We start from the raw sequence: 14,870 nt of genomic DNA on the forward strand, positions 1-14,870 counted from the left end.
ACAGAGTACAGCCACTATGGAGAACAGTGTGGAGATTCCTTAAAAAACTGGAAATAGAACTGCCTTATGATCCAGCAATCCCACTGCTGGGCATACACACTGAGGAAACCAGAAGGGAAAGAGACAAGTGTACCCCAATGTTCATCGCAGCACTGTTTATAATAGCCAGGACATGGAAGCAACCTAGATGTCCATCAGCAGATGAATGTTTTATTCTTAATAAAGTCATCTGAGGTGTTTCCTGAGGAAGGGAGAGCCTCAGTATTTAGTGAAATATGAGTAATCACTTTGTTAATTTTGTAGTTTGTCATAATCATGGACACTTTTGGATTCTGAAACAGTGTGGAATAGTATATGAATTAGCTAAAGGACATACATAGAATAAGGCGACCTTAAATCAGTGAAAATATTGCAGTGTTTTTTGTTACTTAGCCAAATACCAAGTAGATGTAGTTGATATGAGTTGTTGTGAAGTGTCAACTTGTCTTTGAGTAATTAATATATTTTCCATTTTTTTATGTATAGTTAAGTCGTGAGTCTGTTCTGTCACAATTACTATTTCTTCTTCATTAAGTGTGCTCCCAGAAACTTACAGAGAAAACTTGTGAGAGTAGAAGGGAAAGTCAAACTTAATTAACTGTCAGAGTTCTTCTGTGTCCCTTTTTTCCATAAGAATTCATTGTTTCTCTTTTTTAAGGGTGTTGAAAACACCATGCAGTTGGTGTGAAGCATTGGAGGAAGGTCCCGTTGTAGAGTTACTAGGGCTTGTGTGTGCTATCTAGTACAAACATTGTGTACAGAGCAGAGATTTCAAACTTTGAGGGCACAGCTAGGTGGCTAGTGTAGAGAACTTACCACTGACATGAAATCCAGTTTTCTTTCATTGCTTTTTTTTTTTTTAAGTCAGTCAGTCATGTCCGACTGTTTGCAACCCCACGGGCTATACAGTCCATGGAATTATCTAGGCCAGAATACTGGAGTGGGTAGCCTTTCCCTTCTCCAGGGGATCTTCCCAACCCAGGGATTGAATCCAGGTCTCCCATATTGCAGGCGGATTCTTTACCAGCTGAGCCACCAGGAAAGCCCAAGAATACTGGTGGGTAGCCTATCCCTTCTCCAGGGGATCTTCCCAACCCAGGAAATGAACCAGGGTCTCCTGCACTGCAGGCGGATTCTTTACCGACTGATCTATCAGGGAAGCCCATTGCTTCCTTCTTGTAAAAATTGTGTGTCTCTACTTCTCTAGAAATAGACTTGTTTTTTAATTTCACATTGTCTGAATTCTATTTACAGAGGGCTTCTGCACCCCCGCTTAGAACATCAATGTTATTTGAGAATAGAACCTCAAATAAATGTACGGATATAGCTCAGTAATCTGCTACTTTTATTTTATCTATTTCAGAGGATTGACATGGTTCCAGAGTTGCTTAGCTCTAACTTATGTTCCCTGAGATCTAATGTTGACAGGTATTTATGCACGCTTCTTCATAAAAACATAGTATTTACTACTTTAACTGATTCCCTTTAACAAATACTGTCTTACTTTTGTCCATAGGTTGGCATTTTCATGTATTTGGGAAATGACTCACAATGCTGAAATCTTAAAAACGAGGTTTACCAAAAGTGTCATTAATTCTAAGGTTGGTTTCATGTTTAATATTTCATGTTGCACGTCTTTTTTACTTTTAACAATGTTCTAGATTGTTTTGAAAAAGTTAGGCGTGTTAATAAGTTTTTCCCCAGTATTCCCACTAAATCTTGTTGTTTTCAGTTATCTGCTTAATTTTTGATGTTATCTAGAAATGAGATTATGTGGCAGTTTTTCTGTCTTCAGAAACTTAGAAAGCCTGTATACTTAGGTGACCAAGTAGATTCTTTTAGCCCTAATGTAGGAACTCCAGTATTTGAAGTTACCCCAATTTATAACTGGTTAGTATTTTAAAAGATGGTGTGTAAACCATCTTCTTGCTCCTCACACTTTTTCACTGAAGTGATATGAGCCACTGTTGAATTCTAGTAGAACTAGTCTGAAACTGATGTTCAAATAGAATGGAGCCAGATTACATTTCTCACTCCTTTTCTTCTTTTGTACCTTTCATCCGATTTCCTTCTGTTCTCATTTTGCTCTGAATCTTCCTCTGTCTGCGAAACCCTCTTTCTCCAGTGATCTATTTTCTAAGTTTACCTTCTTTTTCTCTCCCTTTAACATAATTCTTTATTGATTAGCTAGTGGTTGGAAATAAAGCTTCATGTGAAACTGATAAGGAGTCATGTGTGAATGATTTAAATTTTCCTAGGTTTGTATTTTTAAATAAGGTGAGTTTATAATTCTCCCAAAGTTGGTTAGTGTAGCAAAATTTTATATGAAAAAAACTTAGTAAATATGTAACATAAAAAATTTTTAGACAAGGAACTCTTTGCTCCTAGTAGATAAGTTGGTTCTCCCAAGAATCTATCCTGATCTGCATCACCTAACTCTTTTTTACTATTCCTGATTTTTACTCAAAACTATTTAAAACAAAAAAAAAGGCTAAAAAAATGGCATTTTTCCATGAGGAGGGAAATATAGGAGCAGAGCAGAAAGCTGTTTATTTGGATTGTACTGGAAATTAGTCTTTTCTACTATGATTTTCTAATTCTTAGATTAAATACTTAATTTGGGGTATTTAGTAGATTTCCTATAAAACATGATGTCTGGATTCTTATAGTTTTATTATTTGCTGTGTGTAAGGAAGTACTGGTCATCTGGAAATGATTTCACTTTACAGTCGTTATCAAAGAATAATCTAACCTTCCTTTTATCTTATTTTAAATTTTCCTAAGTATTTATGCATTAAAAGAACAATGAAAGAAATGAGAATTTAACAATTCTACCATTTAATTTTGTTTTAATGTGAGTTTGCTTATGTTGTGTAATGCATCAGATAAGAGTTAATGAACCAGAAATCATCAATATTCAATATAAATATTATAACTAGGAATCTCTTTTGTTATTGATTTTAGGTTTTCTGAAATCATGGATATTTTATAGTGGAAACATAAATTTTCAAAAGTAAACCAGATTTTATAAGCATTTGTATTAATATATAGTTTCTTTTTTTAGGCTTCCCTTACATATGCTGAAGCTCAGATGAGAATTGATTCAGCAGCTATGAACGATAATATTACTACTAGTCTCCGTGGACTAAATAAACTAGCTAAAATTTTGAAAAAAGGAAGAATTGAAAAAGGGTACATTTCAAAAATATTAAGATTTATTTTAATTCTCCTGTCCTGCTGTTAACGATAACTTGTGAACTCTTTATGAAGTGTTTATCTTGGTCAATGATGAATTATTTAATAGGCTGAGTAGGGACTCTTAAGTAGATACATTCTATTTCTTCTAGCTACCTTTTTAAATATTAGCAACTTGATTCTGGACTGATGTTTGTTCAGGAGTTCTGTTATGTTGAAGACCTTGATATGTCTGAATTAAAGATCTTGAAGAAATTGTAGGAAGGGAAGATCTTCTTGAGACTTTTCTATGGCTTGTTCCTGATTTTAACTAGAAATGATTTTCAGGACAAAATTTTTTCTCAGATGTTTCAATAAAGACAAATGAAGTCCTTGCACTTAGAGTTGGAAGAGATTTTTAGAGCATGTTTAATCCAACATCTTCAGTTTTTAAATGATTAGGGGTTACATTGAAGCAGTCTTACCAAAGATCTGATCAGTAGCGGCAGATTCACATCTTTTAGCTGTTATCTCATGGCATTTGCCTGACTGCAAAGGAGTTTTAAGGAATATCCACGTACCCAAATCTGTTGAAGTAGTCAGAAGAAATTTGATTCTTGAAAAACATCATCAACTGTCAGAGTAAAGCAAGAACTTGAGCCTTTCATATGTTGGTCTCTGGATGCCCATGCCCATCCAAAGTGGAGTCACAAGTGGTTACTGAAAGTGGTTTTGTTGGGTAGTCCAAACTCTAGATCTCTGCTGTTTTCATAAGATGTGCCTATTAAAGCTAAAATTAAAGAAGATTAAAAATTCAGTTCCTGAGTCACACTAGCCATATTCCAAGTGCTCAGGAGCCACATAGCAGGCTGGTGGCTACCATACTGGATAGGGTGGATTGAGACCATCTTCATCCCTGCAGGACGTTCCATTGGACAGTGGTGTTCTAGGTATTTATGCTGAGCCACCCCTACCTAACTCTACTCATATTTCAGTTTTCTGGGAATTTTCTTATGATCCTAAATACTAAACTTGAAACTGATTTGAAAAGAAATTGAAAGGATAATTTGGATGCAGTAAAACCCAGTGAAAACTTTATTGCTCAAATTTATCATTAAGACGTAAATAAGACGACTATAATTTGATTTCTTTTGTAATGTAAGACAACACATTTTTCATTGTATTCATTTATTGAAGGTTTACAGTATGCCAAGTATCAGAAGGTTTGTTGTAAAAGCAAAGTGAATAAAACCAATTGAAACTATTTTGGCAGTTTTAAAGTAAGAGATGTAGATTTGTATCTATAATGTAGATTGTGATTAGGACAGAAAAGCTATTTATTTAATTTGAAAAACACTCTGTACTTCTAGTTTTGAAAGTAGATACTCATCTACTGGTAAAATCTATCATTGAGTCTTCTCAGTCTTAGGGTGAATAGAGAAAGCAATCAGTTAAAAAAAAAAAGAAGGTTATCTTTCACCTTCTTAAAGGATATGTTTTGTCTTAAATTATATCTGTCATATGTCTATCTTAAAGGATAAGAGTTATGTTTTAAATGTTCTGTGAGGAAATAATGATCAAATATGATTAGTGTACCTTGCTCTTTAGGTCAAGCTGTATTAACACATTAATTGTAGTGTAGAACCTTGTTGTATTGCTCAAGTTATTTGTCATGGAAAGAAAGGCATACTTGTTCAGATTTCCTCTCGTATTCCTTCTGTAGTTCTTGCAGTAAAGGTGAGTCAGGGAAAAAAGGACTTGGAATCCCACTTGCCCCAAACTCATCTTTTCCCCTTCTTTGTGATTGTCTGAAGTTACCCAGCCTCAGTAAAATTTAGTTACTGGTTGATTTGGAGCTGACCGGATGCAGATAGGTTCATGGTGTAAAACCACATTATGCTTGCCTTGTGGGAATATACTTTTCAAAGAAGAACTTGCCAAATCTTTAAATGAGCTGTGCATGTAAAGCACTTAGCCTGGTATATTATCTGACATGTAGTACTCAGATACTAATAGCCATCAGTATCTGTAACGTGAGTTGTGGTTTATCAGTCTCCTCATTGGCTGGTTGAGTGTATGTGGAAGATACTTTTGAACTGAGGATCTTTTGGTGCTACTCATTTGTCCAGGGCAGCTTCCCTTTTGCCTCTTTCCACCATCCCTCACCCTAATACATTGTTTCCTGTAGTAAATAAGATATAACTGATTGCATTCTTTATGAAACTTATCAAACCCTCTCATTTTGGGTACAGAAGACATTCTTTATCCTGAGAAACACAAGGACTCATTTTGTTGTATTGATGTTGTCCTGCCTTTTAAAATTGATTTTAGAACTGTAAACTATTGGGCCATCTGTGAAAATATAAAGGAACATAAAAGTTAGCAGGTGGTTATAAAGCTTTCAAAAAAGAAACTGTCACATACTTGCTTTAATCATTTCTGTTTTAAGAGTCACTTCCAGAGTTATATCTGTTACTGCTCACATAACTGATTCACCTCCTTATTTTATTTAGGGCTTTGACTCTTTCTTCTCCAGAAGTTCGATTCCACATGGACAGTGAAACTCATGATCCTATAGATCTGCAGACCAAGGAACTCAGGTATGCAATTTTTTTGATGGGTAGTTGGTAAGATTATTATTTTAATATAATATCTAGTGTATATATTAATAAAATGTTTCTACCCCCAAATATCTATTTTAGTGGAGTTATGATTTCTGTAGAGAAAAATAAATATGGTTTTACTTTCTAGTCTCATCTAAAACTCAAATACCTTATTTGTATTATAAAAGAAAACTTGCCAGCTTCATTTGTCTTTATGTGTGGTGTATTAGAACTTGACTAGTAATACTTATGGTAAGTAAAGGAGGATTGCCCTCATTAATTTCCTAAGTATTTAACAGAGAATATACTGTGATAGGACAGACCTGGGCCAAAACCCTGGAATCTAAAGTCACACGGCCTCAATTTGGATCCCATTTCTGCCAATGACTCCAGACAAATTATTTGACCTCTTTACACCTTGATTTATTTGTAAGTAAAATAGAATTGGTAGTGGTACACACTCATAGGGTGTGTGAAGAATAGTCAGAGATTAAGCCTTGTTATTGTTTTATTGATTTATGTTAAGGTTTAGGAGGCAAGGGCTTCCCTGGTGACTCAAACGGTAAAGAATCTGCCTGCAATGCAGGAGACCTGGGTTCGATCCCTGAGGCAAGGCTGATTTTGATTAAGTCAGAGTTAGGCCTCTTTCCATACCTGTTATATAAGGTGATTCTGAAATTAAGCATGCATTTACACTTTTCTAGCAGATGACCAAGAATTAAAAACAGGATTATACTCAAGTTTGTTAGTTAGGACCAGTGTGTGCTTTATAGCTTTAGAGCTACAATTTAAAAATACCTTTGGGTAAACTATGCAAATAAGTCTAATGTTAGTAGGAACAGTGTACACCCACTACCAAGGGCTCTTTTGAGGAAAGTCTTGAATCTTGTTTTACCAAAGTAGAACATCACCCATTTCTTCTTACCAAGAATAAAAGCCACAATTCTAAGAGATTGTCCCCATAGTTTTAAAGACATGTTTGGAGGTCTTCCTAATTAAAAAAAAAAAAAAATTAATATACTTCAGGAGTCTTGTCAAGAAGTTATGTTGTTAAATAAGGAAACATGAGTGACATTAATAATGCGTGTTCAGTAAATTGGGAGAAAGCACTATTAAACAGAACACAGGGACTTACCTGGTGATGTAGTGGTTAAGAATCTGCCTGCCAATTCTGGGGGCACGGGTTTTTTTCCCTGGTCTGGGAAGAAGACTCCACATGCCTTGGAGCACCTAAGCCCATGTTCCACAACCGCTGAGCCTGTGCTTTAGAGCCTGCAGGCCACGACTGCTGAAGCCTCCTCACTCTAGAGCCCATACTCTGCAATAGGAGAAGACACTACAATGAGAAGCTTGCTCGCCGCAACAGAGAGTGACCCCTGCTCACTGCAGCTAGAGAAAATCTCTCAGTAGTGAAGACCCAGTGCAGCCAAACAAATAAATAAAATTATTAAAAAGAAACAGCAGATCATTTACTAATATTTTGTATACATAAATCATTTACTGTGTTTAATGAAAAACAGTATCAAATTGGTTGAGTTTTGAAGTCAAGTCATAATGGGCCCATATCCTGTTACACTAGTAATTCTGACCTTTAGCGAGAGATTAATATTACACATCTTTCGTTTTCTCATCTACAAAATAGGACTAATACCTATATTCCTATGTATATACATATATGTATATGTATGTATATACATGCACACATACCACAATGTAAACAGCACTTATAGCACAATGCCTGGGACATAATAAGCACCCAAAATAACTATTTTAAATATCTTTTCATTTGGGGGATTTGTTGGTGAAAGTTTCAATTTTTTTTAAGCCAATATTGATATGACCTAAATAGCTTTTAATTCTTAGAAAACTGTATTTCTGTAGATACAGAATTAAATAAAAATCTCTTCAGACTCAGTGTAAAGAGGTGAAAATGCTTATGATTTAGATTTTACATGTAAAGCTTCTGTTTTTTAATGCCGCTTGTAAAATATCCTTTAGCATAAGATTTACTCATGCAGTAGGTAAATTGTAAGAGATTGTTAGCATAGTAACTGAGAAACGAAAGGGATGTTTAGTTCTTAAAAATACACATGTGTATACACGCATGATGTTTGCATAGGAATTTTCATTATCTCGACAGAAAAGATAACTTGTGAATAGAAGTTATATAGAAGTATATAGAAATCTCATTCTTTTTCCTTATTTGATGTCTTTTCATTTGGCAGAGAAACAAATTCCATGGTGGAAGAATTTATGTTACTTGCCAATATCTCTGTTGCAAAAAAAATTCATGAAGAATTTTCTGAACACGCTCTGCTTCGAAAACATCCTGCTCCTCCTCCATCAAATTATGAAATTCTTGTTAAGGCAGCTAAATCTAAGGTATGGTTCCATAGCTAGAAACATCATCTGTATTCGTGTTGTGATGTAGTGTTTGCACTGAATAATCTGTAGTCACATTTCCATAAAAGTTTTGTTGTTTCCTGATGCAAAAATGTGCCAGTAATTCTTTTCATTAAAGAAATCATCTAACTTGGGTATGGTCATCTCTTCACACATTGAAATCATTTGCCCTGTACTAAAGCCAGATGTTCCAAACTACATTATTTATAATATCCTGAACATATTAAACTTTTCCATATCTCTGTGCTTTAACACATTTTTTCATGCCTGTGTTACTTCATGCCTCCTCTGAACTGCCGACCTTTAAAGACTTAGTTGTTTTTTTTCCTCTTTATCTTCAACTCACTTCAGTCCTCTTTATTTCACATCCCTAAGAAAGAAGTCCATTTTTGCAAACATGGAAAAAAAGAAAAAACATAGAAAGGGGAACCCATTTTCTCAGCCCCTTATACCCCCTGCCTCTGGTTAGTAGACTTTATTTAGACATGATTACCCCTGCTTTTGGGGTGACTATGGCTTACATTGGTTTTCTTTGGATCACTTGCTCAGGCCACATGTTTCCTGTCCAGAAGAGAGGGATGAAAGGGTGTTGGATCTCAGAGCATTATTCTAAACAGGAGGATGCTGGTTTCTCATTTTTCAGACCTTTATGGTGGGCCGGCTCCTATTATATCCATCAGAACATTATCAGCTTCTCTTCTCCTCCAAGGCTTACTCTGTAAATTGGAGAATTTTCTCTTATTGTCCTGTTTCTTTCTGTGACCTGGGTAGAGGAAGGAAAGTTTATGTGTTTTTGCCTCATCTTGCAAAGTAGAATCGGCAGTTAACTGCTGTATCATCATGTTGACCTGTAGTCACCAATACCTCTGGCCTTTACTTCTACATTGAATGGAGAAAAAGGGTCTGTAGAGAAAATCCCAACATGTGGAAACGGAGCCAGATCTGCTTTGATGTTCTTCCACCCCAACAAAGATTAGGCGAGCACGGCTGGACTGAGAGGTAGCACTACTGCTCCCACTGTTCTTTCCCCCTTGAAACTTCTTGAGAGCGTTGGTACTTCAGTACCTTCAAATAAATTCAAAAAAATTTAAGGTTTGATACTACACAAACCCACCATGACTTTTACTAAATTTATTTTCAGTTTTCCTAGGTAAGGCTAAAAGGCATAAACACTTATTACCTGGTTAAAAGACACCCTACTTTTTCAGCCTGATCAGTTATATTTTGAAGACATGGCTGGTAATGATTTTTAAATGTTTTATTTGATCCCTTTTCCCTATTCTTTGGGCTTCTCTGGTGGCTCATATGGTAAAGAATCTGCCTGCAATGCAGGAGACCAGGTTTGATCCGTGGGTCAGAAAGATCCTGTGGAGAAGGGAACCCACTCCATTATTCTTGCTGGAGAATTCCATGGACAGAGGAACCTGGCAGGCTACAGTCCATGGGGTCCCAAAGACTTGGACACGACTGAGTGACTAACACTTTTCTCTGTTTATTCACAGAATTTGGAAATTAAAACTGATACAGCCAAGGCTTTAGCTGACTCTTTGGACCGGGCGGATTCACCTATTTTCCCTTATCTAAACACCCTGTTAAGAATATTAGCAACTCGCTGTATGATGCAAGCTGTGTACTTCTGCTCTGGAATGGATAATGATTTTCATCACTATGGCTTAGCATCCCCAATATACACACATTTTACTTCACCCATCCGAAGGTACTTTTTCTCCTTAACAAATGAGAGAGAGAAAATATTTCAAATTGTAAAAGGATATTTAAATGCTAACATGGCATGGTTCTTATTTTTTCTTCATGTGTCTAGATACGCAGACATCATTGTTCATCGCTTGTTGGCTGTGGCTATTGGAGCTGACTGTACTTATCCAGAGTTGACCGACAAACACAAGCTTGCAGATTTATGTAAAAATCTCAATTTCCGGCACAAAATGGCTCAGTACGCTCAGCGTGCATCTGTGGCTTTTCATACTCAGGTATTTGCCTTCTGTCACTAATATTAGCAGAAATGAAGTTTTGTTCACTTTTCATTTGATTGCAGAATTTTTTTTTTGTTAACTTCAAAATACTTTAAAGGTAATCCTTAATAAGGTTGTCTGCTCTTTTACAGTTATTTTTCAAAAGCAAAGGAATAGTAAGTGAAGAAGCTTATATTCTATTTGTAAGGAAGAATGCTATTGTGGTATTAATCCCAAAGTATGGTTTAGAAGGTACAGTGTTTTTTGAAGAAAAGGACAAACCAAATCCACGGCTTATATATGATGATGAGGTACAGTATTTCTGATGGTTTTATTTTGGGGTTTTTCTTTCGGTGGGAGGGGGAACACTTTGTCTTCAGTAGCTTGCAAGTGGTACCTCTAACTGGTAAAATTTTTTTTGTACCCTACAGAATTTTATGCCTATTAGCGTTTTACTCACAATTTCTCACCTCAGTATATGTTGTCATCTACAAAAGTTACTAATTTCTTTCTACTCTATAAAGTTTTCCCTTCTAAGGAAAACTTGAATTATGCTTTGTTCCTGGTGGACAAATGGATTAAAGTAAAGGAGTAAATGGCTGTTGACAGCTCCAAGAAGGGAATTTTATCATCCAGTTCCCAGTGTGTTTTACCTGACACACTCCCTACTTCCCTGACCTTAATAGAAGTACAAAACAAATTCTGCCCAATTACCTGTGTGCTTCTGTACAAGACCAACAATTTGCTAGTTAAAGGGTTGAGAATCCTGCAATTAATGAATAATATATTGGGACCAGAGTGAAAGGGAGAAGTTTGCACATAAATAGGTCATTTGTATGTGAGGGTGTTAGATTAGTGGTTTTGGTTATGTTGAACACCTAGGTGCTTATTAAATATTGAAGTTATTTTTAAACTTAAACTTTTAAATTAATTTGGAAGATAAATTATAAAGAATAAGAACCAAGCTTCAAGTGGAAAAAGGCAATTAAAAATAGCAAAATGTGTTTTGTTTAGATACCATCACTTAAAATAGAAGATACAGTATTTCATGTATTTGATAAAGTTAAAGTGAAAATCATGTTAGACTCATCCAATCTTCAGCATCAGAAAATCCGAATGTCCCTGGTAGAACCACAGGTAAGACCAGATTTACACTGTTCGTGTTGTGGTGGAATAAACAGTACATATTTTGTGAAAGGCAGTGGTACAGTCCTGAGTTACTTCTGTTTAGTTATAGAATCTTCAAAGTAGTGTGCAGGACAGGTATCTACAGAGGAAATCCTATTTTCTCACTGATGTCCGTAGGCCGCGGGAACCCAGGCATCTTGGGCTGCTTCTGAGTTCCTTGGTTCCTCAAATGGAATCCTGAGATCTACCTAGTTCTTCATTTTTACCAGTTTTGAAATCTGCACTTTTGAAAAGCAGTTTAAAGTGTGATTCACCCTAAGACATTGGATCTTAACCTTGGTTCTGCCCCCAACACACCTGAGGCCTCTAATGCCGACAGTGGCTGTCAGTAGGAGAACCTGAGTGTTATGGCTAAACACCCTTTCCAAACGATAGGCGCCGGTCTTTCGAGATCATGTCTGCCTGTTACATTCTGAAGCACTATTCTTTTGTGTGTGATACACATACATACGTACACTGTGTGGAAAACTGTTTCCCCTTCCCCCCACCATCCCTCCATCTTTTTGAACCTCAAAGTGTCAGTGAAGAAGAGGAAGATTAGATTGAGGTTTCTTCATGTTACGCTTTTACTCACCTGTTTTTCCCATTTTGCATTACTTTAGATACCAGGAATAAGTGTTTCTGCTGATACTTCAAACATGGACATTAATGAACCAGAGAGAAAGAAGAAGAAGCTTCAAAAATAGCTACAGTCAACAACAAAAAACTTCAAGGATTGGTTTCCTTTTAAAACGAAGAGAATCTTGAGAGAACAGTTGTAAACCTAAGAAGTGTGTGAGATAGTTTACTTCTAAGTACATTTTAATGAATTTTAAAATTTGCATTTTTATTGAACCGTTGACTGTGTCTGTCCCATCATACTGCTTCCTTTCAGGATTAAAGAACTATTTATGCAGAAAAACTCAATTGAATAACCATCACTTATATAGTGACAGGACAGCAACTGAGGGAATCTGTGAAGATCACTGAAAGGGAGCACTCACCTGCTCACTGAAGAGGAGATGAGTCTTGCATAATTTATCTACTATTGACAGAAAAAAACTAATTTTCCTATGGAGAAAATATAACATTTTTAGAAGCAAGGAACAATCTAAGTCTTGAAAGGTGTCACTGTATGGGATGGCAATTTTTAGATTTCAAGACAATGAAGTCCAGAGCTGTCAGGGTGTTCAGCATTTAATTTCCTCTGCCATCTTTAATTTACCTCATATTAGGGCGTCCCAGGTGGCATAGTAGTAAAGAATCTGCCTGCCAGTGCAGGAGACTCAAGAGACGTGGGTTCAGTCCCTGGGTTGGGAAGATCCCCTGGAGGAGGAAATGGCAACCTATGCCAGTATTCTTGCCTGGAAAATCCCATGGACAGAGGAGCCTGGTGGGCTACAGTCAGTGGGGCGGGGGTGGTGGGGGAAGGGTCACAATGAGTCGAACATGACTGAGCAACTTGTACACATATGGCCACAACTTACATTGTACTCCTTTGCTATTAAAAACCTGCATTTTATTAGTGTTCCGTAAACAGATGTGACTGGGAAATTGGTGAAGGGATGAAGTAGAATATTTTGATCTGACTGGGAAAATGGTTATTTTTTTTAATACCAGGTAAGTGTGATCATCAGTCTTGACCTTCAGCTCAGATATGTCCCTGAAAATAACACATTAGGGTTCAAAGAAAGCTTAGAGATGGCACTTTAAATGTCACAGCATATTAACTTATAAAAAGGGGGTAATTAATGGCTTTTAAATTGCATATATTTGTATCAGATTATGTGGGCAAGGAGGGGTTGTATGAGGTGTTGACTGAAGTGTTGCATTTGGTGTGCCAGTGACAACTGCTGTGTCAACCACAAAGATTATTAATGATAAAGGCAGTATTTTCGAAAACATTTTGAGATAGTGCCGAGAAGATGGTGCAAATCACCTAAACTTTTGCACATGATAAGTTTGCAGGAAGAAAGCCTGGCTTACTGCAAGATAGAGATACCCTAAAACATTTTACTTTGCTCATTCAATTTCCAAAGTACTGACAGTGTAGCAGGCTTGTCCCTAGTCAAGCAAACGATCTCTGCCTTGAAGGAGCTTGGAGGGCATTGAGTGAGACTAGCACACACACCGGCAGGTGTAGCAAGTGGGAGCGATTACAAGATGTACAGTCATCCATCCAGGCACTCAGTAATTTTAAGTACAGTACTGACCCAGGGATTTCTGCAGAAACCACCGCCTGTGGCCAGCAATATGTTATGTAAGTGAATATCGAAACATTCCAGGTAACAAAAGATGGATCTCTGGTCAATAAGTTGATAAAATAATTGTTCCCATTTCCTGGGACTGAGTAAAACATCCATATAGTGCGGCAGAACTTGTTTCAGTCAGAGGAAAAGCCATGAGTGAACTAAGCCTAGAGCGCCAGTCAGCAAGCCTTGTCCACAAAGGCCAGTCGTGTCAGCCTCCACCAGCCAGGTGCTTTGTGTCACTCCACCCTTCTGCTCTTGCAGAGAGAAAGCAGCCATGGACTGCTTTCTGTTTATGTAAACAGATGAGCATGGCTACTTTCCAACCTTATTTACACATGGGGAAATTTGAATTTCATAATTTTCATGTGTTTAACAAAATTGATTTCCACGTGGCACCTCTCCCAACCATTTAAAGATTCTTTGCTCATGGGCCGTGGTCTCCCTATGGTTGAGGAAAAAGGTTTCAGGTTAAAACAAGGCTACACTGACCTCATATATCTCTTTCCAGATTTCTTCTCTTGTGCCTCTTTTATAAGGAAGTCCTAATTCAGGCTCTAGTCCCTATTGAGTAGCTCAAAATGACCAGAAACCTTATTTTCACCCTTGAAGCCTTTTCCTTGATAATCTAAGATGCTTCAAATGCCATTTCTTATGGTAAGCAACATAAATATTTCATTTAAAAGGCCCTGTTGGATAAAGACTATTATCCCCATGTAACAAACAGGTGAGAGGTTGATCGAGGTTTATGGCCTATTTCGGGTAATAAGTGACAGAGGAGGGACTTGAATTCAAGTTATAGTCACAGCTACATTTTTTCCCGCCTTGTGCTATTAAAAAAGCACAACCAAGGAAGTCCTACTCCTGGGATCTAGAATTCCTCTTATGTACGACTGTTTTAAGTGTCCATGACCCCCTGGAGAAGGGAATGGCAGCCCACTTCAGTATTCTTGCCTGGGAAATCACATTGATGGGAGCCTGGCAGGCTGCAGTCCATGTGGTTGCAAAGAGTCGGACAGGACTGAGCCACACACGTTAAAGCCTGTGACTGAGGACTCGACTTCCTAATGCACTAATCAGCCGTGGAACTGGTGGCTGATGGCTTTAATAGTTAGGGTCCTGAGGGGAGGATAAGGCAGGTACACAGCAAGAAATAAGCCTTGCAGGCTGGCAGGAAGTTTACAAGGTGCACAGAAGGAAGGGAGGATGTGACACGATGAGAGGATATCTTTATTTCCTAGGGCTACACGTGAATTATTATT

General features: G+C 37.1%; 1 protein-coding gene across 2 annotated transcripts in view; it reads left to right on the forward strand.

The window, feature by feature from the left end:
- The window catches only part of DIS3 (DIS3 exosome endoribonuclease and 3'-5' exoribonuclease), a 25,094-nt gene extending 12,875 nt beyond the window's left edge, over nucleotides 1-12,219 (forward strand). For both annotated transcript variants that reach the window (XM_010832038.1, XM_010832030.1), the window contains exons 12-21: nucleotides 1,403-1,467; nucleotides 1,556-1,640; nucleotides 3,104-3,231; nucleotides 5,727-5,813; nucleotides 8,042-8,198; nucleotides 9,722-9,936; nucleotides 10,042-10,210; nucleotides 10,345-10,503; nucleotides 11,207-11,329; nucleotides 11,983-12,219. In XM_010832038.1, the coding sequence (XP_010830340.1) occupies nucleotides 1,403-1,467; nucleotides 1,556-1,640; nucleotides 3,104-3,231; nucleotides 5,727-5,813; nucleotides 8,042-8,198; nucleotides 9,722-9,936; nucleotides 10,042-10,210; nucleotides 10,345-10,503; nucleotides 11,207-11,329; nucleotides 11,983-12,066 (1,272 nt within the window). In that variant the 3' untranslated portion in view covers nucleotides 12,067-12,219. The remainder of the gene's footprint in view (nucleotides 1-1,402; nucleotides 1,468-1,555; nucleotides 1,641-3,103; nucleotides 3,232-5,726; nucleotides 5,814-8,041; nucleotides 8,199-9,721; nucleotides 9,937-10,041; nucleotides 10,211-10,344; nucleotides 10,504-11,206; nucleotides 11,330-11,982) is intronic.
- Nucleotides 12,220-14,870: the final 2,651 nt, after the last annotated feature.

The sequence above is a fragment of the Bison bison genome, unplaced genomic scaffold (genome assembly GCF_000754665.1).
Source record: "Bison bison bison isolate TAMUID 2011002044 unplaced genomic scaffold, Bison_UMD1.0 scf7180017860360, whole genome shotgun sequence".
Taxonomy (NCBI): domain Eukaryota; kingdom Metazoa; phylum Chordata; class Mammalia; order Artiodactyla; family Bovidae; genus Bison; species Bison bison.